The sequence below is a fragment of the Echinops telfairi genome, unplaced genomic scaffold (genome assembly GCF_000313985.2).
Source record: "Echinops telfairi isolate 266 unplaced genomic scaffold, ASM31398v2 ScPeMD7_6;HRSCAF=24_1, whole genome shotgun sequence".
Taxonomy (NCBI): Eukaryota; Metazoa; Chordata; class Mammalia; order Afrosoricida; family Tenrecidae; genus Echinops; species Echinops telfairi.
The window spans coordinates 19,005,058-19,030,689 of NW_022103903.1; the positions used below are offsets into that span (position 1 = coordinate 19,005,058).

Genomic DNA, 25,632 nt, shown 5'->3' on the forward strand with positions numbered 1-25,632 from the left:
CTAAAATATAAGAAAATTCCAAATGTAAAACACTGTTGTGCCATAGTTATAGCTAAAATGCTAGTTGGAAATATTTACCATTCAGTAGCATTGCTTTAGTCAGTCGTTCATTAATTCATGAAAGTTATAAAAAATATAAAATTTGCCATATCTTGTGTTGAGCACTTATAGATACAAAGATGATTAAAGCATAATGTAATGCCTTCCCTCAAATAGCTGCCAAACTGTTGTGAGATGAAATGAGTGCATAGATCTTTGCTGTAGCTTAATGTGGCAAATGCGCAGTTGTCTTTCTGCCTCCCCAAATCAGAGCCTCAGGTGCCTCTCTTGGTAATACAAGGGTCCTGGGATGGGTTTGCAACATAATTTGTGAGTTGCATCTTAGAGGACAGAAGGGTTTCCAAAGCTGGAATGGAAGGAAAATGACTGCCACGTGTTAACAGGACCGTGGTGTAGTGTGGCAACTCCTCTTTCTTCTAAGAAAGCCGGCTTCTTTTTGCTGGTGTTGATGCTCCACTCTATGTAGAAATCCGTTCTGATTTCTGAATTTCCCAAACAGTTGACTACGCATTACACAAATTATTTGAAGAAATTAGCAAAAGAGAGAAATTTTAAGGCAGTTCTGCCATTTATTTTATTAGCAAATATTTACAGAGCCCTTACACTGGGCTAGTCATTTGGCCGGCTGTTTTCCTTTAACACGTCCCCATTTATTGACAAAACGTGGCTGTTCACAGTCACACCTGAGAGTCAAAGCTCCCTTTGATGCTCTACTATGGCGGAGGAATCACTGTAGTGGGTAGCCATAATCTTGGGGTACCAGTAGGAGGGCAAAAGGCTTTGTGGTTTCTCTGAGTCAGATAGATGCTGCGTTGAGATAGAAGTAGAACCCACACCTTGGACCCCTTGGCCCCCATTCTCTTCATGAAACGCAGTCTGGTAAGAGTGCTGCAGAGCTCAGGCGTCCTCTCTGTGTTCTTGACAGTGATGTGCTGCTGCCTGCCAGATTTTTTTTTTCTTTCAAAAATAAAGATTGGATGACCTGCACATTCTAAGATTCCTTAGGGGAATTAGTGAATGTTAAGTGAAGTAGTATTTGAAAGATAGACTACTCTATCACAGTTTGGGGTATCATTGTTAAGTGTCACTAATGCTATCTCATGCTGATTCCTTTTTACAGACAAAGTGATGATAAACCGGAGAGGCCTTCAGTAACATATGCAACGTATCAGGGCCCCAGGCAAATTAGGAAATATTTTAAAAAACAGACTTCTCTGGATCCTGTGAATCCCCTGGGTGGAGAAAATGAAAGTCCTGACCCCAGTCCAAGCAGACACCCTGGCCCCGGAAGTGCGATTGGGCTTGGGATAGCTCCATCACTGTCATCAACTCATATGGACTCGTCTATGAAAGGACATTGGCACGGAAGCCTGTTAGAAGACTCCGACTGTCACAAAATAAATCTCAGCACAGAAAGTCATCTGTCAAACTACCCAGAACTGCAAAATCCTGCTGCTTCCCAGGACGTTTTCAATGAAAGTGGTTCTGGGAGCCCCGAGAGAAGTAGGTCACCTCCTCTGACTAAATCCAGCTCCACTGTTGGAGCATATGACTCAGAGCAGTGGATAAGCTGTGTCCCAGTCTCTCAGGCTGACAGAAATTTGGTAGGTTCCACTTTGCTTGCAGGAAGTAACAGCAGCAACGTTCCTTGCCGTCCAGATTTTCAGAAGCGAGCTTCAGCAGAAAACACTATGATGAGTGATGGGACATGGGTACACAAAGGCGAACACGTGGCACCTCAGAGCCCTGCGACTTCTGCCTTCTCTTATGGTAAAGCTGAGGGGAGTGACACTACCAACCAGGAAAGTACAAACTTGCCAATTCCAAATAAATCAATTAGGCACGCAGAGCAGCAGTTGCCAGAGAGTAAGTGTTCTAACACACAACCCGTGGATAGCTCGTCAAAGCTGGCTGCCAGTCACATCAGCACCGTTGTTCTCCAGGGACATGTTGTGACAGACACAGAATGTGTAAATGAAGGAAACCAGTCTACTACCCAAGACTCTCAAATAGATTTAGCTGTTACCGAAGTCAGGCAAGAACCCCCAACTGTTTCAGGTAACGTAAAAGCGCCCCAAAGTACAAATGAGTCATTACCCGAAGACACTGACCAGCTGTTTGCAAGAGAAACAAAAAAGCTTGATTTTAGGGCACATGACCCAACTCTTCAGACTGAGAGAATAAATCAGAAGGACTCTCCCTCTTTAAAATGTGTCCGTGATGCAGCAGTTGTAGCGGGCTTAGAAAATAAGATAGCACCTGATTTGACTTTTGAAGTTAATCGAAATTACACTTCAGAATCTTCTCTTGACTCTGAGAGTCCTCAACAAGCCAAAGTGTCACCAGATGCTGAACTATCTCTTACCTGGGACTGTAAAAAAGTAAATTTTAATACTTCACTTCCTACCTTTGTTTCTGGAGTTGGCGTGCTGAGCAAGTCAGAGACGACTGCTTTAAAGGACGAGGGTTCTTCGGTGCCCATTGAAACGGAGGAGACCAACACTTCTGATGTCTCTTGTCAGCGTCACGGAGAACATATGGCAGACCATGTTGAACTCGCACACGGGAGAAACCCTTCTCGCCACCATCAGCATGCACCTGTCATTTTTGACTCTGATGAAGGTCGCCAGGTTCCACTAGGGCCTGAAAGCAGTGGTGTCCACTTAACTGGAGTGGACCCATTGAGCTGTGAGACTGGAAGCCTCTCGAAGGACCCCACTTCAGTTTCATCTCAAAGACCTAATAAAGCAAAGCTTGCCAAAACGTTAGCAGAAGCTGAGGTGGATGTTCAGAAGGGTGTTTCTGTTGAGTCATGTTCTGGAGAAAGGAAAACTAAAGGCCCACCAGAGAATTGTGTGTCTCAAACAAAGCCCAGAAGCCTTTCGCAGGATGAAGCTGCTGCTTCTATGTCTGAAAGTGCAGGTGTGCCAGCAAAGAACATTTTGTCAGAATTAGCTTCTTCAGACAAATGTTTTCAATCCTTGGATCATGAGATGAAGGAGAAATGTAGAGATTTGGGCCCTCAAGAGAATCGGGAAGTTGGACCACCGTGGCCCAGCTGTCAGGGTCGACAGGAGACAAAGGTAGATGCTTTAAGGGTTCCTCCAGGTACTCCCTTTCTTCCTGATCATGATGAAAAGGTGACCAGGCAAATGGCCCCAACTTATGAAACTAACCCTCGCATTGTGTGTGACGTTTCCGATATTCATGGGACCAAAAAGACTTCTGGACTCTCAGAAATGGCCGAACTCAACTTAATCAGTGTTTCCCCCAATTTCCAAGAGACCACGAGGACAAATACAAATGCTGCTTGCCTCGGTTCTGATGTCAGTTTGGGGGGAAATGCCATTGCCTCTGAGGATTTGAGCTTTCCTAATGTGCCTTCTGGGCTGAGATCGAAACAGAAAGCCTCACCTTGCAGGGAGAAAGCGAATTCGGGCTTTCTCTGCAGGTGTGTTGATAGCGTATCTTCTTCCTCTGGTAACCCTGAAGAGACTCGCCTGGTTACAAGTGCATGTGAGCTAAAAACTAAGGACTCTCACAAAGTTACCATAGACCTCTTACCTGAAGATGCCCCCTTACCAAACCTGCTATCCCCTGATAGCTCTTATTTGGAATGTGAAACATCTTTACCAACCGGGGCAGAAGGAAGCCCAGTTCAGGAACATTTGGGGATTCATCCCGAGAAGCTGTCTCTCGACACCCCAGCTGCTGCTGTCCTGTGTGACAGCCCCGTGGAAGCAGGAGCTGCTAGAGCAGTTGCTGGGGCTCCAGCGTCAGTTAACAGCCCCCACCAGCAGTGTTCTGAGGCCGCTGCTGGGCACGCAGAAGCAAGGGGAAGGGCACATGACCGACGTTTGGATCCCAGAGGTGCTGTACTTACAAAGGCTGATAAGTTCATTGATGAGATTTTCAGCTCTGTTCGAGACGGACTGAAGTCCACACCCACTGCTGGCATTCACCAGGGACATAGAGCCGCGGAGGGGATAGTGAATCCAGATCCCCTCAAAGGCAACCTTGAGGGAAACCCATCGGAAGAAGGGACTCCAGCGGGGATTCAACAGAAAGAGCGTTTGGGAAAGCAGGGCCTGGACAACATGTCAGAAGGCAAAGGGGAAGAGAAGGCCAGTGTCGCCCCTACAGGTGGTGAGAAGAGTGTTCTTTTTCATTCTGGTGGCATGGAGGTGCCTTGTTTGTTAGAAGATCAAGCGAGGGAATTAGTTGGTGAAATTCTTTATTCAGCCCAAGAAAATTTGACAAATGACACTTTTGATGATATTGAGGATACCTGGGATTCTGAACTTCAGGCTAGTACTTCAAAAATTCTGAATAGTGATAGCATTCAGCCCGATAACAGAGCTAGGGAGTTCCTAGTAGCAGAGCAGGCAGAAAACCAAAGCACACCTGAAAGTAAAGAAAATAAAGTATTGAGTAGATTCTTGTCTGTAAGTAACTTTGTTAGTGACGCAGAATCTATTAAAGGGAGAGAACTTGTTCCTTACCAAAAAACCCCATGTGCTGGAGAGGAAATAGGGTATCCTGATAGTACCAACGTGCACGGGTCGGGGGCGGGTTTACTCACGGAGGACGTGCCCCGTGAAGAGTTAGACGATGCAGTGAAAACCCACTTGCTTCTCAAAGAGAAAAGTGTACTAGAGAGTGTGGATAATCACAAAACAAGGACAGACCCAAGAACGCTTGTGTTAAACTTCCAGTGGCCTCCAGTTGTGAACGATGAGCCCCACGCTGCCCCTGGCACGTCCAAGAGCAGCTTCTCTGACAGCCGAGTATGTGTGGCTGGTAAACATGTGCCAGGACACACTAGTAAGAGCACACACGCAGCACTGCCAGAAGTAGGGAAAGTGCACAAAAAGGACCCGGAAGTGAGCATGGGGACAATTGAACTGGTACCTCCCATGTTAGAGATGGGGAAGGCAAACAGAAAGGATGCCGGTTTGCATATTCTGAACCTGGAGGCAGCCCCTGCTATGTTAGGAATGGGAAAGCCGCCGAAAAATGATGCTGAGCTTGCCAGCACAAAAACGGAGCTAAGAGCTGACATTTTTCACATGGGGGAAATCTGCCAAGTGGACGCTGAGAGCCGTGTTGAGAAAAACGAAGGGGTACCTGTCATCCTTGAGTTGGAACATGCTTGCAAAGCAGATCCTTCAGGGGCTGCCGGCAATATTCAGGGGATGCCCGCTCTGTGTGAGGTGATGTCAGGGAAGCCTGAGGTGAGACCTGTTACGCTAGAAATGGAAGATATTTGCCAAAAGGATGCCGAAGGGGATATTGCCAAGACGGAGGTGATGCCTGTTTCTTTAGAAATGGAAATGATTTACCAGAAACATGCCGAGGGGGATATCGGTAAGAACGAAATAGCACCCGTTAGGCAAGAAGTGGGAACTACCTACCAAAAGGAGACAGAGGGGAGTTCTGAAAACACAGCAGTGCTGCCTGTGCCTTTAGAAACGGGCGCTCTCTGCCAGCAGGTTGCCGAAGCGGACGTTGACAACATGTCCGAAGTGGGAAGGCTCTGCCAGCAGGATGCCGAGAGGATGCTGAAAACCACAGCGGTTACACCTACACCTGTGCCATTCGAAGTGGGAAAGATCCGCCCAAGGGATGTGAAAGGAGACCCTGCAGTGACGGAGGGGGTGCCTGTTACATCAGAAAGAGAAGACATTGGCCCACAGGATGTGGAAGAAGATAGTGGCAAATGGGAGGTGGCTACTGAGGTCGGGTTGGAAATGGGAAGTCCCTACCCAAAGGAGGCTGCAGTGGGGGCTGCTGGGAACCTCCAAGTGTTACCTTTTATGGGAGATGTGAAGGACGCGCACAGAGAGGCCGAACCTGCCTCTGCCTTTTCAGATGTGAAGTCAGCATGTAAGAGGGATGGCGAAGAGACGATTGGGCCCGAGCTCCCTGTGAGAGAAATGGAAAGAACACCCCCAAAAGATTCTGCTGGGAATAGTGGGAAGCATGGAGCATTATCTTCCATGTCAAACATTGATCAACCATTTGGAGCAGGTCTAGAATTGAAACTGACACCCTCAGAGGCCATGCTGCCTCCTGATTTTGAAGCTGAAAAGGTGCTGCAAGCGATGGTTGGAGAAATGGAGGAAGAGCCCACTGCAGTAAAGGCGAGCTTGATAGCTGGTGACAAACGGTTTACGTCGCATTTTGGGGGCTATGAATCACCTACCTTAAGTAAGGATTATGAAGGCTACCCAGCCTTGGGAGTGCCTGATTTTCAACAAGAGGAGACCATGGTAAGTCTAGACAAATGAATGTAACTTTTTATTATGCAGCAAGACCGATCGAGGCGGTCGCAGTGAGAAGGAGCATTCTAACCTGGCCTTTGTTTCCCAGGACACACCAGAGAATCCATCTTTTACTATATTGTATGAAGAGCCCCTCCAAGAGGAGGACACATACTACGCGTCTGCAGATGTCAGGAGAACGCCCTCACTCGTGTTTCCCGACGTGTCTGCTGACAGTATGCCTGTCTTGACATGTGAAAGGTCTGAGAGTAGAACTGACCTCGTTCATCATTTTGAAAAGGATACTAAGTTGGGTGAGACATTCGAGAGTGACAATTCAGAAATGTTCCTGTCGGTGGAGGCCAAGAGGTACAAGATTTATCCCTTAGCTCTGTCTCCCATCTATGAGGATGACAGCTCTCAGGAGGACATTCTGTCCAGTGAGGTCTCACCTGGTCACCATGGTGCCACAAAATCGAGGGAGAGCACAAACCAGCCCTCTTCTGTTCTATCCCTTCTCCAGTCAGTGTCCGAGCGTTTAAAGATGGACTTTGATGAAGAAGGACAGGGGGCAGAGAGGGATGGGGAAGAGGAGGAAGCGGGGGAAGAACTTGTGCATAAAGGACATCTGAGACCTCAAAGGAGAGAACTCGCTCCCTTCCAGTTGCCAGATTACCCGACTTCCTTTTCCCCCGAAGATGACCAGGAAAGGACTGAAATTACCATTAACTCATACACAGCGTCAAATGAACCTACTACCTCCAATATGCAAATTGGTCCTTGGCCAGAAAAAGCTTCCTTTCTACAAAAATCAGACCTTACTTCTAAACTGCATTCTTCTCTCAAGAGCGCCTATCATCAGTATTTGCAGACTTCCAAAACCCACTCCTCGGAAAAAGGAGCCAGATTTAGTGGGATTTTTCAGGAACCCATATCAAAGACTTCTATTCAAGACAACCCATCCCGATTATTCACAGAGGTAAGGAATTTTGATTCACATGTGAGGTAGAACTTTGGAACATGAAATGATCTAAAAGATTACGAAAACCAGTGTTTAAGGGTTGTGTAAATGTTGTTTCTCAAGAAAAGTCAGCCTTCTTTAGATGAAGTGTCTCAAAACTCGTGTATTTTAGCAGGACTAGAACAGAAAGAAAAAAAACTAGATGAGGGTTTCAGAGGCATCAGTCCTCTGCTGTATTTTGTTTTCAGAGATTTAAGTGATGTCAGCATGCCTCAAAGCCCTCTATATGGAGAAATGTTGCTTTTCTGGTTCGCACATGAGAAGGTTTTTGTTGGGTAAAATTCTGTATTTGCTTGGCCCCAGTGTCCCCCTTGAGGAGACCCTGTTGTTTCTTGGTAGGTAGGAGGGCAGTGAAAGCCGAATGCGCAGAAAAAGAGGCGGAGACGTGATGAATGGCACTAGAATGGGCCCATGCCAGAGGCAACTCCGTTGCAGTGTTGCCTTGATTTACAAATACTTCAATGTCGACTGTCGAAAATGCGTATGAGTTTTCCCTTTCGAGCATTCCCCAGATCATGAAATTTCTTCCCGGGATTCTCTAGAGTTCTACCTTTATTTTGAAAAGCCTGGATAGCAAATAATCACTTCATAACCAAACATTTGCAAAGTCATTCTAATAGAAATAATGAGATGTGAAAATAAATTAAAATTTCTCCTAAACAGACAAACATACAAGCAAACAACTAAAAAACCTTTACTTCTATTGAGTCTTTTCCACCTCACAATGACCCCAGTAGGACAGAGCAGAACTGCCCCCCATCTGGCGTCCAAGGCTGTAATCGGGGCGGCAGCAGACAGCCCCACTGATCTTCTGTGTGCTGGCTGCTGGGCTTGAACTGTGAGCTGTTCGACTAGCAGTCAGGTGCAGTAACACTGCCTCACAAGGCTCTTCAGTGTTTCCCCTTTACTTACCAAATCCAGCAGGTACGACTCTCTCGAGATCTATTGATCCAACTTGGTCTCCATGCCTTTTGGTTAAACACTGTGTTTCCTACCCACATCCTTTCCCTGAATATGGTTCTCTTCCTGGTTTTCTCTTCACTCCCCACCACTCTGCCACAGATTTTAAAATTACTGAGTTCCTATTTCCCTTGGGGAAATCTCTTCTGGAGTTCCCTGTGTTATTTTGTCTTGACATGGGCACCCTTCCCTTTGACTCTTTATAACCTGCTATTTTCTTGGATGGTGTGTGTGTGTGTGTGTGTGTGTGTGTGTCCCTCCCTTCTCTACTTAGAAGAGTCATGTGAGTGTGTCTCGTGTTTCCCCTGAGATGAGGAGGAAAACACGATTTCCCTTCCTGTCACAGGCAGTGCCTAGAGAAGCATTCTGTACATAATAGCACAAAGTAATCATGCAGTGAAATGGGTTTCAGGTTGCTAACAAAGTGAACTACATGCATTTTTCCACTGGTGAATCCTATGGTTTACTTCTTCCACTTGTATCATTTCAGAATGTTGACAAGCATACCCTGAGGTGTATCCCAAGACCTGGGAAGGTAAGCTTCAGTTTCTCAGGTAGGCAAAGATAAAATGTGCAAAGCAGTTGTGAGATAAATAATCTTAACTGACTGAGAAAATGATTACTTTGCTCAGGATTTAGCATCTGAAGTTAAATGTATGCTTTTGTGTATTTCAGTTATTTTCTCTGTTCCAGAACATTTTGAAATTATAAATGCATTCTTAAAATGTGCTCTTCTGTGCCTTCTCACTATGTATTGCAGATGGTCATCTATGATCTCTGTGGATGTAAATGTAAACAAGAAATCTACGGTAATGTTCCCGATGCTACATCATGGTCCTTTCCAAATGGCGTACTGATAAAAGTTGTGAGGGGCTGGTAAGAAATCTGTTACATTGTTTTTAGCTTATTTTCTGATATTAAGTATGTTTTAAGTTTTTTGCTCTTTTGTTTTGTGTCTTTATTAAAGGCACATTTTCCTTCCTTTAGTTTTTGACAGAGTATTTTGAAGCATCCTCAGAATTTTGTAACTGAACTGAATTGTTTTCTTTATTTTCATGGCCAAAAATATGTTGTTTGTAGTGCTTAGAGCCAGCAGTAAGTAGCAAGACATATTATACACAGTCAATACCATTGTGGAACTGCATTATTAGTAGGATGGATGTGACAGCAGAAGTGTTCTTCCCTGGTCTCATTTGTTAACCCAGTGTAAAGTGGAGTTGAAGGCTCCAGTCGAGTGAGACAGGCGTAGCATTGAAATCAAGTTCCGAATTGGTGGGATGCTGAGGAATGTGAAGGCCGCAGAGTTATAGCCATTTGTATGACTGACATGCTCAAGGACTGAAGGATGCTTTGTGTGGTCTGAAAATGAGGGAAGCTTCATGTATTCTGATGGACCAGGCCTTGTGCGTTTGCTGGAGCCAGAATTTCTTTGTTCAGTTTTATGTTAGCTGCTGGTAAGTATTCATGCTGTAAGCAGACTGGCACAGCCGTTGTGCGATCTTGTGCGATCATTTGTCCAGAAATAGGAAAACCAGGGTTGAAGTATAATCTGTAGTTGTTAATCTGGGGTTTTTAATATATAATGATCATGTTTAGGACATATATAAAGTGCATATACATTTCATATATGTATCCTGTCTGTGCTATTTTTAGAAACTATTTTTATTTCCAAGTCTACACACTTCTAAATTAGCATGTAGCCTTGTTTTAAAAAATAGTGTATATGTTAACAATGAGGAACAGCCCAGTGCTCCGCATTTAGGTCAATAAGATGGTCTGTGAATTACTAAGTGTCCGTTATTGTATGACAAATGACTCATTTCTGAGAAAAACTAAGAAGATTGCTGCTTTTATGTCTGTCCAGTTGGATTTTGTATGAAAAGCCCCATTTCCAAGGTCAGAAATGTGCGTTAGAAGAAGGGGAAACAGTGTTCAACCGCGACTGGATTCCTCAGAGCCGCAAACATCCAGAAAGGAACTTTGTATTGGGTTCTATCAAGCGGGTCTTAAAGGTACGAGAACTGTTGTCTTTGTCTTTTGCCGTTGGTTTTGTTTTGTTTGATGTAGATAAGTCTCGTATAGTCTCGCCATGCGCTGATTTTTATTAACGTTTGTAATCAAGTTGCCGATAGTATTTTGAATTAATACATATGAAGTATTAGAGGAAATGAAAACCTAAAACACATGCCCAATAAGTTTCCATAGTGACATGGTAGATGATGTGCTTTATTTATGCATGCATGCATATATTTCAGTAGTATAGCTGCATAGCATCTAGGAATCCTTAGGAAAAAGCTGCAATTTCCAACTATATTGTGATCAGGTGTAGATGGCGAAGAAGAGGAAGTGTTACCTTTATGCTTTCATTAAGTTTGGTTATAGATCTGATTTTCCTTGCTATGCAGTCAATTTCAGTTAAAAATAAACTTATGGGGTAAGGGTGGAATTGATCCTTAGAATTTTCTTTCAGAAAATATTTTTTTAACAATTGAGTAGCTTAAATAGAGTTATGTAATCATCACCACCATCAATTTTAGAACATATTCTTCACTATTGTACCCATTATTATTAGTTCCCCCTTGACACCCCCCCACCACCACCCCCAGCCATCATCACCCTAAGGAACTATTACTCTAGTTATGGTCTCTGGATGACCTATCCTGGATTTCTTATGAAGAAAATCATGCAAAAAACCCAACAAGGACAACAAAATAAAACTCAAGAAAAGCCTCAGTCCAAAAGAAAGCAGAAGATAACAGAGACTAGAAGAAATTAAAACTTGGTCAAAAAGGAAAACAAATGATGATATGACAGAATTTAACCCAACTAGATATCTGCAGTATTCCACTTCCCAGTGCACTCTGTCTGAAGACAGTACTATTCACATCTGCTCCAGTGGTCCGAGGGAATTTATGGGGCCTTAATCCGAGTGTGGTTTCCACAAAAGAATTCTGGTCTTTCACTGCCATCCAAACCAAATGCTCAGAATTTAAGTTCTAATACAATTCCCTCCTCTGGTTTTGTTATTTACAGTCTTTGTATCACATGGGCTGGTGTGCTCTTTCTGTGTGGACTTAACTGACATCTAACTAGATGGCTGTTTGTTTTTTGTTTTTTAACATTTTATTAGGGGCTCATACAACTGTTATCCCAATCCATACACACATCAATTGTGTAAAGTGCATTTGTACATCGTTTCTCAAAACATTTTCTCTCCATTTAAACCCCCGACATTAGGTCCTCATTTCTCCCCTCCCTCCCCGCTCCCCGCTCCCCCCTCCCACATGAGCCCTCGATAGTTTATAAATGGGTATTTTGTCATATCTTGCCCTGTCCGACGTCTCCCTTCATCCACTTTTCGGTTGTCTGTCCCCCAGGGAGGAGGTCACACACAGTTCCATGTAATCGGTTCCCTCTTTCCTACCCATTCTCCCTTTACCCTCCCTGTTTTGCCACTCACACCACTGGTCCTATAGGGCTCATCCGTCCTGGATTCCCTGTATTTTCAGTTCCTATCTGTACCAGTGTACCTCCTCTGGTCTAGCCAGACTTGCAAGATCGAATTCGAGTCATGGTAGTGGGAGCGGGGAGGAAACAATTTAGGCTGTTTGTTTTAAGAAAAGCCTTTAAGATCCCAGACATCATTTTTTTCTGATAGTCAGATACAATCTGCTATAGTCACCACCCTTAGCTACAGCACCCATATCTTCAGTGATCCCTTCATGAAGCTAACTATTGTACAGGGCCACATCCCAAAGCCTAATTGTTCTTAGACTGGGGGTACAATTAAGTGTGAGCTCAAAATCCATTTGGATATCCAAAGTTTATATATAGCCCTGGGCATCTTTAGAGGCAGCATTATCAGCTTGTTGAGATCCCTACGGTTTCTGTAATTATAATTCTTTTTATTTTATTTTATGGGTGTGGAATGAGCCTCATTTTTCACTTTTGGAGTGGTCGGTGGATTTGAACTGCCGACATGGGGGATAACAGCTCAACTAATTACCCGCTATGTCATCACAACTCCTGCTTAGAAAATATTATTTAATATTAAGATGCGGAAGATCTTCCAGTATAAAAAGGAAAAGAAATGCTTCAGTGATTTAGAGGCATAGGGGTTGAGGGCGTTCGTATGAAATCGATGAAAGTCCAAGAGAGAGACTGATGAGTCACCTTACTGTGCGATATGAGAAATTTTATTCATGACCCTGCATGCACAAAGAAGGCACCTCCCTTGAGGAAGGTGGCACCTGATTAGATGCTGAAGAGTAAACAGAATGTAGGTAGGCCACATGGAGGATGCGAGGGAGCTTCTGGAGATTAACTGTGGGAGATAACAGGTGTGCACTGGGGCTTGTGTGGATGGCTGGGGAGTAGTAGGCATTGTTGGTTTGCTTGGACAGAATTGACTGCTAGGCATTCAGGTCAGCAAAGAACATTTTTGTACACATGTAATTGACTAACTCAGTAGAAATGGCTTGAAATGGATAGGTTGTAGGTGGAATCGTCTTAAGGTTTTTATAATTTCAGGTTTCGTGTCTTCCCTGTGAATGTCCGGCATCATGCCTGGCCTAGTAGAAGAAAAAAAAAGATGTGGCAAACTATCGCCCTCCATGCCCTCCTAAAATCTAACGACAATAAAACCAAACACAGAAACTCAGTCTGGCAAGCAAAACATTGAACTCTTGAATGGATACTTGCACATGGCCTTTTAGTGGAATATATTGTAGGAATGAATACGCAATGTTTGCCTTTTTCCACCCCCGTCCTTCCTGTGTTCTTGGAGTCTGTATTGTGGTGCCCATATGCCTTGAATAGGCTAGCAACTTAGATTGAGGAAGGAAAACAAAACGATTGAGTATTGAATGGGAAAGACATTAGTATTGTTCTCAACGTTACAAAAGGCAATAATAAGACATCAAATGTTATCCTTTCTCCAACCTTGTAAATTCTTTTACCTGTGGGTAGCTCCATTCTCATTGTAGTGGTTGCCATTCCGAATTTATCTAGGCCTGGGCCAACTTCTTCTTGTCTTATCAATTTAGATTGTGCCTTTTTTTTTTAGTAAGTGGAATGGAGTTCCGTTGTTAGGGCAATGCCTGTACAAACGTTTGCTGCATTAAGTAAAACAAACTCACTGCCAGCTCATAGCGACCCTATAGGACAGAGTAGACCTCGGGGATTTTCCAAGATTCTAACTCTCTCTGGGAGTAGAGAGTCCCATCTTTCTCCCAGAGAGGTCTGGTTGTTTTGAACTGCTGACCTTGAGGATCACAGCCCAATGCATAACCACTGTGCCACCCGTTCAAATAAATGGCTACTCATGGTTGTTTTATTTTCCTTCTTGTTACTAATAGTAATTCCTCCCAGTTCCTCTCCGTCCTAGTGATTCTCGTGTGGAGAGTGAATGTAGACTCACCATTGGATAGTGTAACTGTGGCTCGGTCATGGAGTTTTCATGTCCCACTCAGGAGACCCGGGTTCAGTTTCAGGCCAGTGTACGGATGCCACTCACTCGCTAGTGGAGGTGTGTCATGTTACTGTGATGCTGAATGGCTTTCGGTTGGTTGCAGGCTAAGGCATCCCAGAAAGAAAAGCCTGGGGACCTGCTGCTGACAATCAGCACTGAAAATTCCCTGAATCAAAGGTGCTGTCCACGACCAGCCATGGGGGTGAAGATTGTATCGTTCCAGTGTTTCATTCCATTGCACATGAGTTGAGGGGCCAAGTTCAAGATAAGAGCTATGGAGCAGAGAGAGTACTCTTCAACATCTAGCTGCCCATCTCTAACAAAGGACTGTCAATAAACCAAGCCTGTGGACTTGTAGGCAAGCAAAATGTATGCAGGGGCTTTTACATCGTCTTTGAAGGGTCCACCATAGCTCTGCTTCACGTCCTTTCCAGGTACACATGTAGATATTTATGTATCTAGGATGAATATGCTGATTTTTATGAAACAGCATCTCTTAGATTGTTACGCTATGCTATGCTATTTTCCATTTGCATTTACACTCACTAAATTGGTTTAAAAAGTCCCACTGATGATTTGCAACTAAAAATTTGAAAAATACTGAGGTGGAATGCTTGTAAAGCATCTACCAATAGACCAAACACAAAATTACATCTTCAGTAATCTTGTTTCCAGATCAGTATTCATATTAACTATGACACTTAAGAGTCAGGGAATAATTTTTCTTAAGCAGGCTCATGTAAAAATTATAATTGTGTTTGGTTTTAGAATAGCAAGCAAAATATTTTTAACCTTTTAAGAATATAGCTAAAGGAACCTTTTAAGAATATAGCTAAACTATTTAATTGAAAAACCACTTTGTATGTTAAATATTTTAAGATTAAATGTTGTGAATCCTGGCATTGACTGTAATTGTTATAGCTTGGTTTAAGTAAAACATGTGACTTGGATTTAGAAACTTGCTTGTACAATAGATTTCCTATCTCTTCTGAGGCCTTATGTTTTCGTAGAGTTCTTATATTTCTCCTTTCATTCTCATAAGCCTTTTGTATAAACAGCATTTGCACGTCTCATTTAGGAAACAAACTCACTAGTATTTGCACACCTTTGTTTTTCACATCTCCACCTATTGTTCTGTCTTCTTTTTGTGATGCACTTACATTATTACAGATAGCATCCTGCCCGGCTTGCCTAATTCTTGCCCCAGGAAGAGTCTTTTTTTTTTTAACTCATGAGCATGGGGTTTATTTATTTATTTTTTTAATTAAATCATTTTATTGGGGCTTGTACAACTCTTATCACGATCCACAAATACATCCATTGTGTCAATCACATTTGTACATTTGTTTCCCTCATCATTCTCAAAACATTTGCTTTCTACTTGAGCCCCTTGTGTCCACACCTTTTTTTCCCCACTCCTTCTCCACTCCCCCCTTCCCCATGAACCCTCGATAATTTATAAATTATTATTTTGTCATATCTTACACCATCCGACGTCTCCCTTCACCCACTTCTCCGCCGTCTGTCTCCCAGGGAGAAGGTCATATGTAGATCCCTGTAATCGGTTCCCCCTTCTACCCCATCTTCCTTCCACCCTCCTGGCATCGCCATTCTCACCACCGGTCTTGAGAGGTTCATCCGCCCTGGATTCCCTGCGTTTCCAGTTCCTATCAGTACTAGTGTACATCCTCTGGTCTAGCCAGATTTGTAAGGTAGAATTGAGATCATGATAGTTGGGGGGCGCGGGGGAGGGGGGGAGCATTTAGGAACTAGAGAAAAGTTGTAGGTTTCATTGTTGATACCTTGCACCCTGACTGGCTCGTCTCCTCCCTACAACCCTTCAGTAAGGGGATGTCCAGTTGCCTACAGATGGGCTTCTGGTCCCCATTCTGCACCCTCCCTCATTCACAATGATACGATTTTTTGTTTTTTGATGACTGATACCTGATCCTTTCAACACCTCATGATTACATAGGCTGGTGTGCTTCTTCCACTTGGGCTTTGTTGTTTCTCAGCTAGATGGCCGCTTGTTTACCTTCAAGTTGATGGTATTGTTCTTTCATCAAGATCTTACATACCTTTATATCACTTTGTACTCCCATCTCCCAATAATGTTGGATAACTAGCTGACAAAGCCACTTGCTATGTCTCATTAAAGACAAAAGATTTTCTCATCTTCCCTTGAGCCATCTTTTTATAGGATGAATTTCACTTTAAGGATTTATTGGCTTTAATTAATAGTTGATATAAGACATCTTTGGCTTGTCCTTTATCCCATAGCACCTGCAGTGCTATTACAGTAATGCATCAGTATTTAAGTTTTTTGAAGCAGTGGTGCTTTATATCTCTAATTGTGGGTATTTTTCGTCATGGTCTTTTCACAGAATGCAACTGTTTTATTTTGAGTGTAGCAGCATACTTTTCTAGCTGTCTTGAAAAATACCGACAAGTCTAATTTTCAATGCTGTGATATGCCTTCCTAAAGGTGGTGAGCCGAGCTTAGACTTAGGTCCTAAAGGCAGCGATGCTGTCTGTCTTGTTCCCTGTTGTATCCACACAGCTTAGAGTAGATTCAGTCCTGGAAGTGTCCGCTGAGTGAAGGAAACACTCAGTGTTTCCTACTGCAGTGTGTTGCTCATGTCTTGTGAGATACCAGGAGAGAGCCAGTTTTTCCTTGGCCGGTCCATTTATTTTTACATTCAAACGTTGATTTGAATAACTACTCTGGGCCAGATAGTATTCCAAATGTTGAGAATCCAACAATGAATCAGACCAATAAGGTCCTTCTGTTGTCATTGAATTTTATCTCACAATGGGGAAGACAGAGTTAACAAATTTGTACGTACTGTGATGTCAAGAAAAGAGTCCTGATGGTGCTGTCAAGTAAGCATTGGGCTCTGCTAGGTTGCAGGTTCAAATCTCCAGCTGCTGGAGAATGATGAGGCTCTCTGTTCCCATACAGATTTATAACCTCTATAGGTTGATTTATAGCCTCTATAGGTTGGCTATGAGTCAGAATGGACCCTATGGCAGTGTAGCTATAATGTCAAATAGTGATATGTATAATGAAAGGTCAAGAAGAGTGAAGACATAAAGCCTGACAGAATGTCTTGTTAGGGTTACCAGGAAAGACTTTCTGTGGCTTGATACTTGATAGCCAAGTCGCTTGCTACTCTGAAGGAGCGGGCACAAAACTCTGTGTTAGAATTATGCCTTGTGTGTTTGCAGAGCAGCCAGGAGAAGCTAGCGGGGTTGGAGCTGAGTGAGCAAGGGAGAAAGTAAGTTCCAGGATGATCAAGGCCAGGACTCTGTCACCCTCATAGTGAATCAAGGACTTTAGATCTTCAGATTTGATCTGCAAAAGATAGGAAGGCATTGGAGGCTTTGAAGAAAGCTCGAGCTAGCAACGTAGAAGGGAACACTCGTGCTGCTCCCAAAGGTTAATGAGAATACTCCTGAGATGAAGTAGATGTTGTCTAGGTGAGAGCTATTCATGGCATTCATTTATTCCTCAAATATTTGTGGTCATTCTATACTAGGGACTAAGGAAGAAAGGAAAGTTCTTGCCCTAAGGAGTGCACAGTCTAGTAAGGGAGGCAGATGTAAAAATTGACAACAGGATATACAAGAAGTGCTCACAGACACCACACCTTCCTCTTAGAATGTGCTGTTCCCTACCTGTAGTTGTTGATCTCCTTCACTTGTGCCCATGCTCACCCGCTCTCCCTCTTCTGCAGAAGCACCCAGTGTCCAGCTGCCTCCGGCCAGCGAATTATGCTGTGGCCCCCTCAGCACCTATCATTCAGTCTGTCACATGTACATACTTAATATGAATACAAATATTTAGGGCATACCTGCCATAAAAGACGGTAAGGTGAACATACATGCATCCGTAATCAAGAATAAAAAGAGAGCACTGCTGGTATGTTTATCCTCTTTCCCCCCAAGGCCGCCATTGTTTTTACTCTAAGTTACCTAGCTTTTGCCATTGTGTCGAATGTATGTTTACTGCCTGGATTTTCCTGTTTGGGAACTGTTTAGAAATGGGACTTGGGTTGGCTGCTGCTAGTTGCTTGGCCTAGCTTTTGTTTCTGAGATTCAGCCACATTGTTGTTCTGTGTCTGAAATCCATTCACGTTTACTGCTCTCCAGTATTTGATTCAAGCAAGATCCCTTGTCTTCCTCTTTTCTTGACATATGGGGTGCTTTGAGCTATTTCCACAGAAAATGTTGCTGTGTACATTCTGCTCATGTCCCTCTGTGCAGTGCCTAAGGTTCCCAAGCTCAGCAGCCCCAGATTTGAACAAATATCAGAATCACACAGATTGCTGGACCCCCAAGTGCAGGGTTTCCGATTTAGGGGGCCTGCAGTGAGGCCTGAGAACAGGCATTTCTAACAAGTGCCAGGGGGAGTCGGCTGCTGCTGGTCAGAGGATTCTGTTTAGAGAACCGTTGTTCTCTCTCCGAAGGAGCCCTGTGGGTGCAGTGGATTCCACAGCTGCTCTGCAGGACAAAGAAAAGACTCTCCGCTCCCAGAAAGATGGATGGTCTCAGAATCCCTACAGAGCAGTTCCTGTCTGGTAGGGCCCCTATGAGTCAGAATGGACTTGATGCAAGAGATGGGGATTTAAGGACGGTGGGGTAGAGGGCTATGCATTAGGCTGCCAACTTCAAGGTCAGCAGTTCAAAACCATCAGCCATTCGGTAGAAAAAAGATCAGGCTTTCTACTCTTGTAAACCATTCCAGTTTAGGAAACCCACAGGGGCAGTTCTGCGCTGGCCTACAGGGTGAGTGTGAGTAGGAGTGACTCGGTAGAAGTGAGTTTGGTTTGGAGTTGTTGAAGTAGAATTGCCGGGTCTTGTGGGGTGGTTGTGTAGGCCTACCCTCTCCCCCACCAGCACCTCCTTCCCTCTCTTCCATTGAGTTCCTTTTCTTCCTAATTTGACCTGCTTCTTCAATTTTGCCGATCTGGTGGTTTTAGAATGGTGTCTGTCTTATATTGCGACTTCCATTTTCATTGACTTTATTATTAATGAGATTAAACACTTGTTGTCTGCGCTTGCTTTTGTTCTCGAAATGGCCATTGATGTCTCTTGCCTATTCCTTTTGTTCGTTATTTTGGGCTGAGTAGTTTGTTTTCATTTTAGGTTACTTTATAACTAGTGTAGTGGCCCAGAGAAAAACTAGTGCTTATGTTTTTATGTATTAAAAAATTAAGGCACAGGGGACAATATAATACTAGGAGACTTCAAAAACTTGTGGGAAAATGGAATTAAAAGATAATCGTATCTTTACCATAAACTTTTTGAAATGTCGCCACCTAAAAGACCAAAAACTACCTTTATCTGCATTCCAACTAATTGTTTTAAAGAGTCAGTGTTCGAAGATTTAGTTAGGGTGTATTTGTGAAGAACAGCAGGGCTAGAAAAGTCTGTGAGGAGGAAGCCAAGGAAACTTAGCCAGCAGCAAACTTGTTGTTGTCATTCGGCTATTATAAAATACCCTTCACTTGCTGTGGCACTTTGACTATAAGAATATTACAACAGCTCTCCTTTGACTTTATCAGCAATTCTTTTGCAGACTACCAGAGTAGAGGTTGGGATTCTAGAAAGATACCTGAGAACCGGGGCATTCTTGTTCTTCTGTTAGATATTATAGGCATCATTATGCTTTGGCTGTTGTGCTGTTTCCATCTGGGTTGTGGAATGGAATGCCTCCTAGCATTTTTCCTTTTAAAAAGTACACCACCCAAACATTGTTTGTACAACAATGCAAAGGAAACTTGTTTGTGTGAGACACTGCGCTATGTGTTCTGTTGCTGAACCTCCCATCCCCCGGGGACGTAAATACAGCAGCACTTTACATCATGTTACTAGAACTCTATTATGAATGGCTAACAAAAGAGCTTTGCACCCAGAGCAGGTGATATTTCTGCCTGTGTTTGAGACGAAGCCTTAGAAGGAAACACACTTTTATGTTATAAAGGATATTTTAGGCTCTGCTTCTTCAATATATTGCATTTTAGAATGAATTTTCTGAAAATAAGACATACAGATTTGCTTTCTGTTTGAAACTTAATAAGGATGTTGGGAATTTGTCTGGAGAAAGGTTAATAGAAATCAGAAAGTTACAGTTTTGAAAGTATAAGCTGTTATAATAAGAAATATTCAGGTTATAATAAATGCCACTCTAATTATTAAAGCATTTTACCTCTTTATTTAAAACTTAATCATTGGGATTTCAGAATGTGACTGGTGAGAATGATGTTATTGAAACGTGAGTTGTTCAATTATACACGTAAAGAGTACGGTGATAGACTCCGTGTCCAGGCAGAAATATATTAATTTCAGATGAGGGAAAAACAATTATGGTTTGGAGGGCCTAAGAAAGGATAAGGTGTGTGTTAGGCCAGGTTGACTATAGAAACAAATCCAGTGACACTCATTTAGGTGTAAGAAAGAGCTTTGTATCAAGAAGTAATTATATAGCAAGAAAACAGTCCAGCCTAGTCCAACTCAAATCCGTAAGTCCGATACTAGTCTGTAAGCCCCCTTTCAAATGCACACAGCCACATGCAGTGATGCAGAATGCCGGAACATCACAGGCTGGTGGGTGCAAAGTTGTGTGAATCCAATGGCGGTGGTAACATTGCAGGGCTCTGGCAGCAACCAGGGTCAGCCAGCAGAAAGGTGGAGGAAGAGAGAGGAGGGGAGGTTCCCAGGGCCCTCGTTATGAGAAGGCCACGCCCACAAGGAGGCACCACCAGGCTGCGACCTGACTGACAGGTTGAACATCACACCGACACTTTTATATATCTTCAAGTTGACAAATTACATAACTGCCACAAGGTGTTTTTTGAACTAGAATATGAGTATAAGTAGGCTTTCTTAGTGGACATGCAGAGTAGCATCTCTGTAGTAGAAGGAAGGTATGTAGACCAGAGGAGGAGTGGGGATAGCACAGAGATAGTGTTGCTGAAGGGCTATGAGAAGTTGATGTGGAGCCCTGTGGTACAAGGATAACCAAGAGCTCATCATGATGAGTACAGGAATGAAGAAAATGTTCAAAAACAGATTGCGGTGATGACTGTACACTTCTTGATGTGATTGAACTATTAAGTCTTATGATAAGTGAATTATATGCCTGTGAGACTGTTGGGGGGAAAACCCCCTGTGAATTTATTGCTCTAGGGCAGTGGTTCTCAAACCGATTCATAACAGTAGCAAAATGACAGGTATGAAGTAGCAACGAAAATAATTTTACACTTGGGGGCCACTACCACATGAGGAACTATATTCAAGGGTCGTGGCATTAGGAAGGTTGAGAACCACTGCTCTAGGGCGTTGTTAAGCCAAGTGTAGTGTCTTAAGTACAGTGGTATAAAAAGTGGTTACACACTGGGCTGCAATCAGAAGGTCAGCAGTTTGAAACCACCAGGCTTTCTGCAGGAGAAAGACGAGACTTTCTTCTCTCATAAAGAGTTCAGAAGCAGAAATCCGAAACGGCAGTTCCAGGCTGCCCTTCCTATAGTGTTGCTATGAGTTGCAACCAACTCAATGGCAGGGAGTTTGGTTTGGGGTTGGTTGGTTTATTTGGGGTGGGGTGGGGTGGTATGAGCAGTAGCTAGTGCTTAAGTCACCAGCTCTTGCCTATACTCATCATTGTCGTCTGGGCCAACCAGGGTCGATGTCAGCAGGATTAAGTCACAGCGATGTACCAATTAATCATCCAAGTTGTCATAGTATTTTCAACGGCTGGGTTTTCATTTGTTGTTTTAAAGCAAATTGCCAGGCTGATCTTAGGGACCTCTGGGTGGCCTCAACCCTCCAGCCTCTCGGTGCATAACCGAGTGCATCAGCTGTGTGTACTACCCAGGGACGCCCACACGCGAAACTTTGACAGGAAATGAGACAGGATACTGAATAGTGATAGTGGATACTGAATGTTTAAGAATAGGTGAGTAAAGGAGCAAATGTCAACTCTTAATTTCAACTCTGGACAAACTTGCACCAACACCCCCCTCCACACACACACGAAAAACCCACCCCCATAAGTAGGAAAACAGATTTCCCTCACCCTCACCTCAAATTCCTCCTCCTTTTGTCAGTGTATATTAGGTCAACACTTGGAGGGCGCTGTGCTTCTCTATTATTTGTTTTTTATGTCCCCCATGAGATCAGCTTGTATTTAACTCCCTTCCTCCTTTATGGCTTTGTTTTGCTTCTGAGAAGGAAGGCTTACCGGCACTTGGCACTCACATAGAATTGGAGCTCTGACCATTGCTTAACGGAATAGTCTTTAAAAAACAAAACCGAGGATGGTGGCAGTACCTTTTCCATCAATGATATTGTGTGTTCTCAACATGACGGCTTAGAGAAATTCTGTCTTTAAAAAAGACTGGTTAGGTAGAAACAGTGTTGCCTTTATGTTGGGAGGCGTTGGAACAATGAGAACAATTGTAACTGCTGGCCAGAGCGTGGGGAATGCAGGCGCTGTGTGCTTCTGGATCGTTTCAAAGCCCTTCTCTCTTCCCTCCAGGATTGCAGCCTTCCAGAGATAGAGCTCTGTCCCCAGTCCGACCCAGCACGCTGCCCGATCTACATCCAGCGCGCGGTCCCCGACTTGGAAGAACTGAACATCCCCAAGTCTGTGTCCTTCACTGTGAAGGCAGGAGTGTACGTATCAGCTTGTCCTTATAGCCGTGACTGATGACTGCCCAAGTTGGTTGTGCGTTTTTTTTCATAGTTTAATAGGCGACAAACCTTTTTCTGAAATTCTCATTAGTTAATTATACTTCTAAGCCTGGAAGCCGGGGGAAGGCTTGTTTCAGGGATTAAAATAGCTTCTCTCTTTCTTCGGATCCAATTAGGGCTTTGATGGATGACTCACAGAGACAGGGATAAAATTCTGAGGACTGAGTTCTTGATAGATGCATCCATCCTCTGTTCATCACAGTTCATGACTCGGAAACAAAGCCAGGTCCTGGTGTAGAATTCTCTAGGCTAACTTCTTGCCAGGACTTCTCAGTGCTAACAGTTACTGAGTGCTTACTTAGTGCTGACTAAAATGCACGGTTTTTGTGTTGCCCACGCCTCAGTTCCTGCCAGGCAGGTAGTGTTACTTTCATGTTATAGAAGAGGAAATTCCGCAGTTTGCCTCAGGCTCCCCGTTGGCAAGTATAGATTTGATCCCAGGCATGTATGATTCATTCCCAAGATACCTTTAGGCGTATGGGTCTACCTCATAACTCGGCATAGTTCCTCGTGATTGTCTTAGGTCACAAAAACCTGTGACGTTCTGGGTTCAACATGAGACCCTTCTTCCATTTTGCACAGTTTTATCTGCTTTGATAGTGAATGTTGGATTTTGAGGTCACTGTCAAACATCATTCTTCTCATCCCCAACCATTGATTAGAACTTTTGGGAAAACATAGTAATGGACCCTGCCCTTGAGAAATGTTTGTCATTATCTGAGAGCTAGAACCGTCTTCTGAGAATCTTATTTCAAACACTGTCCCCAAGGCAGCCACTAGAACTGAGAATCAGTTCTAACAATGAGGGTCAGAGATGTCAAGTGCCTAATGGAATCCCTGCCTCTGCCCCATTTGAACAAAGAAGGGAATAGAGTAAGAGTGGTTTTTTGGTGTGTCCCCCCCGCCCCCCCAATAATCGGTTTGAATTTAAGTTTTCACATCTTTTAGTCATTGGAAATTCTAAGACCAATAATGCCTAGAACTTGAGAAGCATATAAAAGCTAGATGGTGTTTGGATGTAAATACTTGGCAGCATGTTAATGCTTGTTTGGATATGCTGGCCGGCTGTCACTTTGGATTGTGTTTTACTAGTGTAATTCTATGACTGGGATTTTATTTTTATTTTTCTGTGGTAACTCTTTTTTACTCTTAGATAACTCGATTAAAGTGCCACAGCCCTACTGTTATACTAACCGTTTATTTCTTGTTTAGGTGGCTTGCCTACCCAGACACCAATTTTAAGGGACAAGCTACAGTTTTAGAGGAAAACCATGGACTCTTTGAGATTTCAGCAACTGAAATGAAATCATTGCATCCACTTCAGATGGTAAGCACATTTAAATACAAAGGGTTAATCACAATAACGATTTCTGTATTGGAATGTCTAGACTACAAAGGCCCAAGTTTACTTGTTTACTTAACAATACTTGAAGTGTTTCCTTATTAATACTGTTCTGTACAGATTTAGAGTAAGTTCTGAATTTGTCTTATGATTTCTATTCAGAGATGATTTGTAGTAAATCACGTTCTTCTATTTTGGTTACTGATGATCAGTTTGGCATTCCAGAGTGGATAGTTCGGCCAGTACTTAATTTTAAAGATATAGTGTGTGCTTGCAGTGGTTTGGGGCTGTGTTGTAGCAACCAGAGGGAAAATGTATTAAATGCTTGCCAATATGACATCTTAGTCTGCATAGGATTGCTATCACAGAAAGACCCCAGAAATTTCAGAGACAGAAATTTGCTTCCTCACAGTTTAGGGAGCTAGAAGTGCAAATTCAGGGTGCCAACTCTAGAGAAAGGCATATTCTCTCTCTCTCTCTCTCTCTCTCTCTCTCTCTCTCTCTCTCTCGGCTCGGGAACACCGCCCCACTAGCTGCTTCTGCAGTTCTCCTGGGCCATCTTTGTGTGGCTGGACATCTCTCTTCTCCCATCTCTGCTTTTTTGTTTGTTTGGTTTTTTGCATGTTTGTTTAATATTTTTTGTATTGATTCAAAACACACCCTGTACTAACAGAAAACTTATTCCCTAATAAGATTATAACCACAGTCCTAGAGTTTAGGATTGACAGCATAACTTTGGGGAGGGATGCATTTCAGTCCATAACATGCCACCCGTTGACCTCCTGAAACTCATGTCCTTCTAGTGTAAAATATCTGCATCCAGTCACTTCATCTCAAGTATTTTAAGTCCAAATACCACCTCTGAATCATCTAAATCAAGTCTGAATTCGACTTTAGGCATATTTCATCTCTATCTGCAGGGCATAGTTCTTCCATCTGTGAACCACCGGCGTCTTGGTTACTGGTTAACTGTTCTTGAAGTACAATGGTGGAATAAGCACAAGGCAGCTGTTTCCATTTCAAGTGGGAGAAGCTGGAGGAAAAGAAAGGATAAAGGCAATGGAGCAAGCCCCAAACACAGCAGACCAATTCATGCTAGCTCCCAAGGCTTGAAAATAACTTTTTGTTTTCTGAGACCAACTGGGCAGTAACCCTACCATCAGTACTCAGGTGGAAGCCCTACAGCCCTTGTCTTTAGCCCACCTTTCTATTACAGGGATGACAACTCTACTCCCTGAGCTTTGGGTGGCCTCATCCTCCTAGTCCCTCTCAGTGGCAACCTCAACCCAGAAGACTCCATTCTTCTGCCCAATTTGGCATGGCAGCCCTGCCCTTCGACTTTAGGCCGTAGTTTTCTCCTCTTGGTCCAATTGAATGGCAGCCTTGTGTTCCAGAACTGAGTTGATGAAGACCTGACTCTTTGAAACCTAGGATACTGTAGCCTCTTCCTTGGAGACTCCAGAGGTCATGGCCTCACCTTTGGAACCAAGGTAGCCCTGGTTTCCCTGCCTGGTGCTCCTTCCACTAGTTCTGTTGATGCTCTTCTTTTCCACACGTGGAGGGCAGCAAACGCACTTCCTTCACCTGTCTCACCTGCACTAATCCAGGAGGCACGCAGTGTCCTTTCTGTTTGTTGTTGCTCTTTCTCCTTCAGTGTACGGTGCTGGGTTTCTGCTGTGTCATTGGGTAGATCTATTGGTCACAGACTTAATACCTTTCACAACAGTTTGTGTAACCATGTCCCTAGTGAACATGTTAGGAC

General features: G+C 43.5%; 1 protein-coding gene across 1 annotated transcript in view; it reads left to right on the forward strand.

The window, feature by feature from the left end:
* The window catches only part of CRYBG3 (crystallin beta-gamma domain containing 3), a 151,064-nt gene that overhangs the window by 67,892 nt on the left and 57,540 nt on the right, over positions 1–25,632 (forward strand). Inside the window, exons 4-10 of the mRNA XM_045286223.1 lie at positions 1,181–6,332; positions 6,433–7,302; positions 8,795–8,839; positions 9,065–9,180; positions 10,169–10,316; positions 22,314–22,450; positions 23,741–23,855. Coding sequence (XP_045142158.1) covers positions 1,181–6,332; positions 6,433–7,302; positions 8,795–8,839; positions 9,065–9,180; positions 10,169–10,316; positions 22,314–22,450; positions 23,741–23,855 — 6,583 coding nt within the window. The remainder of the gene's footprint in view (positions 1–1,180; positions 6,333–6,432; positions 7,303–8,794; positions 8,840–9,064; positions 9,181–10,168; positions 10,317–22,313; positions 22,451–23,740; positions 23,856–25,632) is intronic.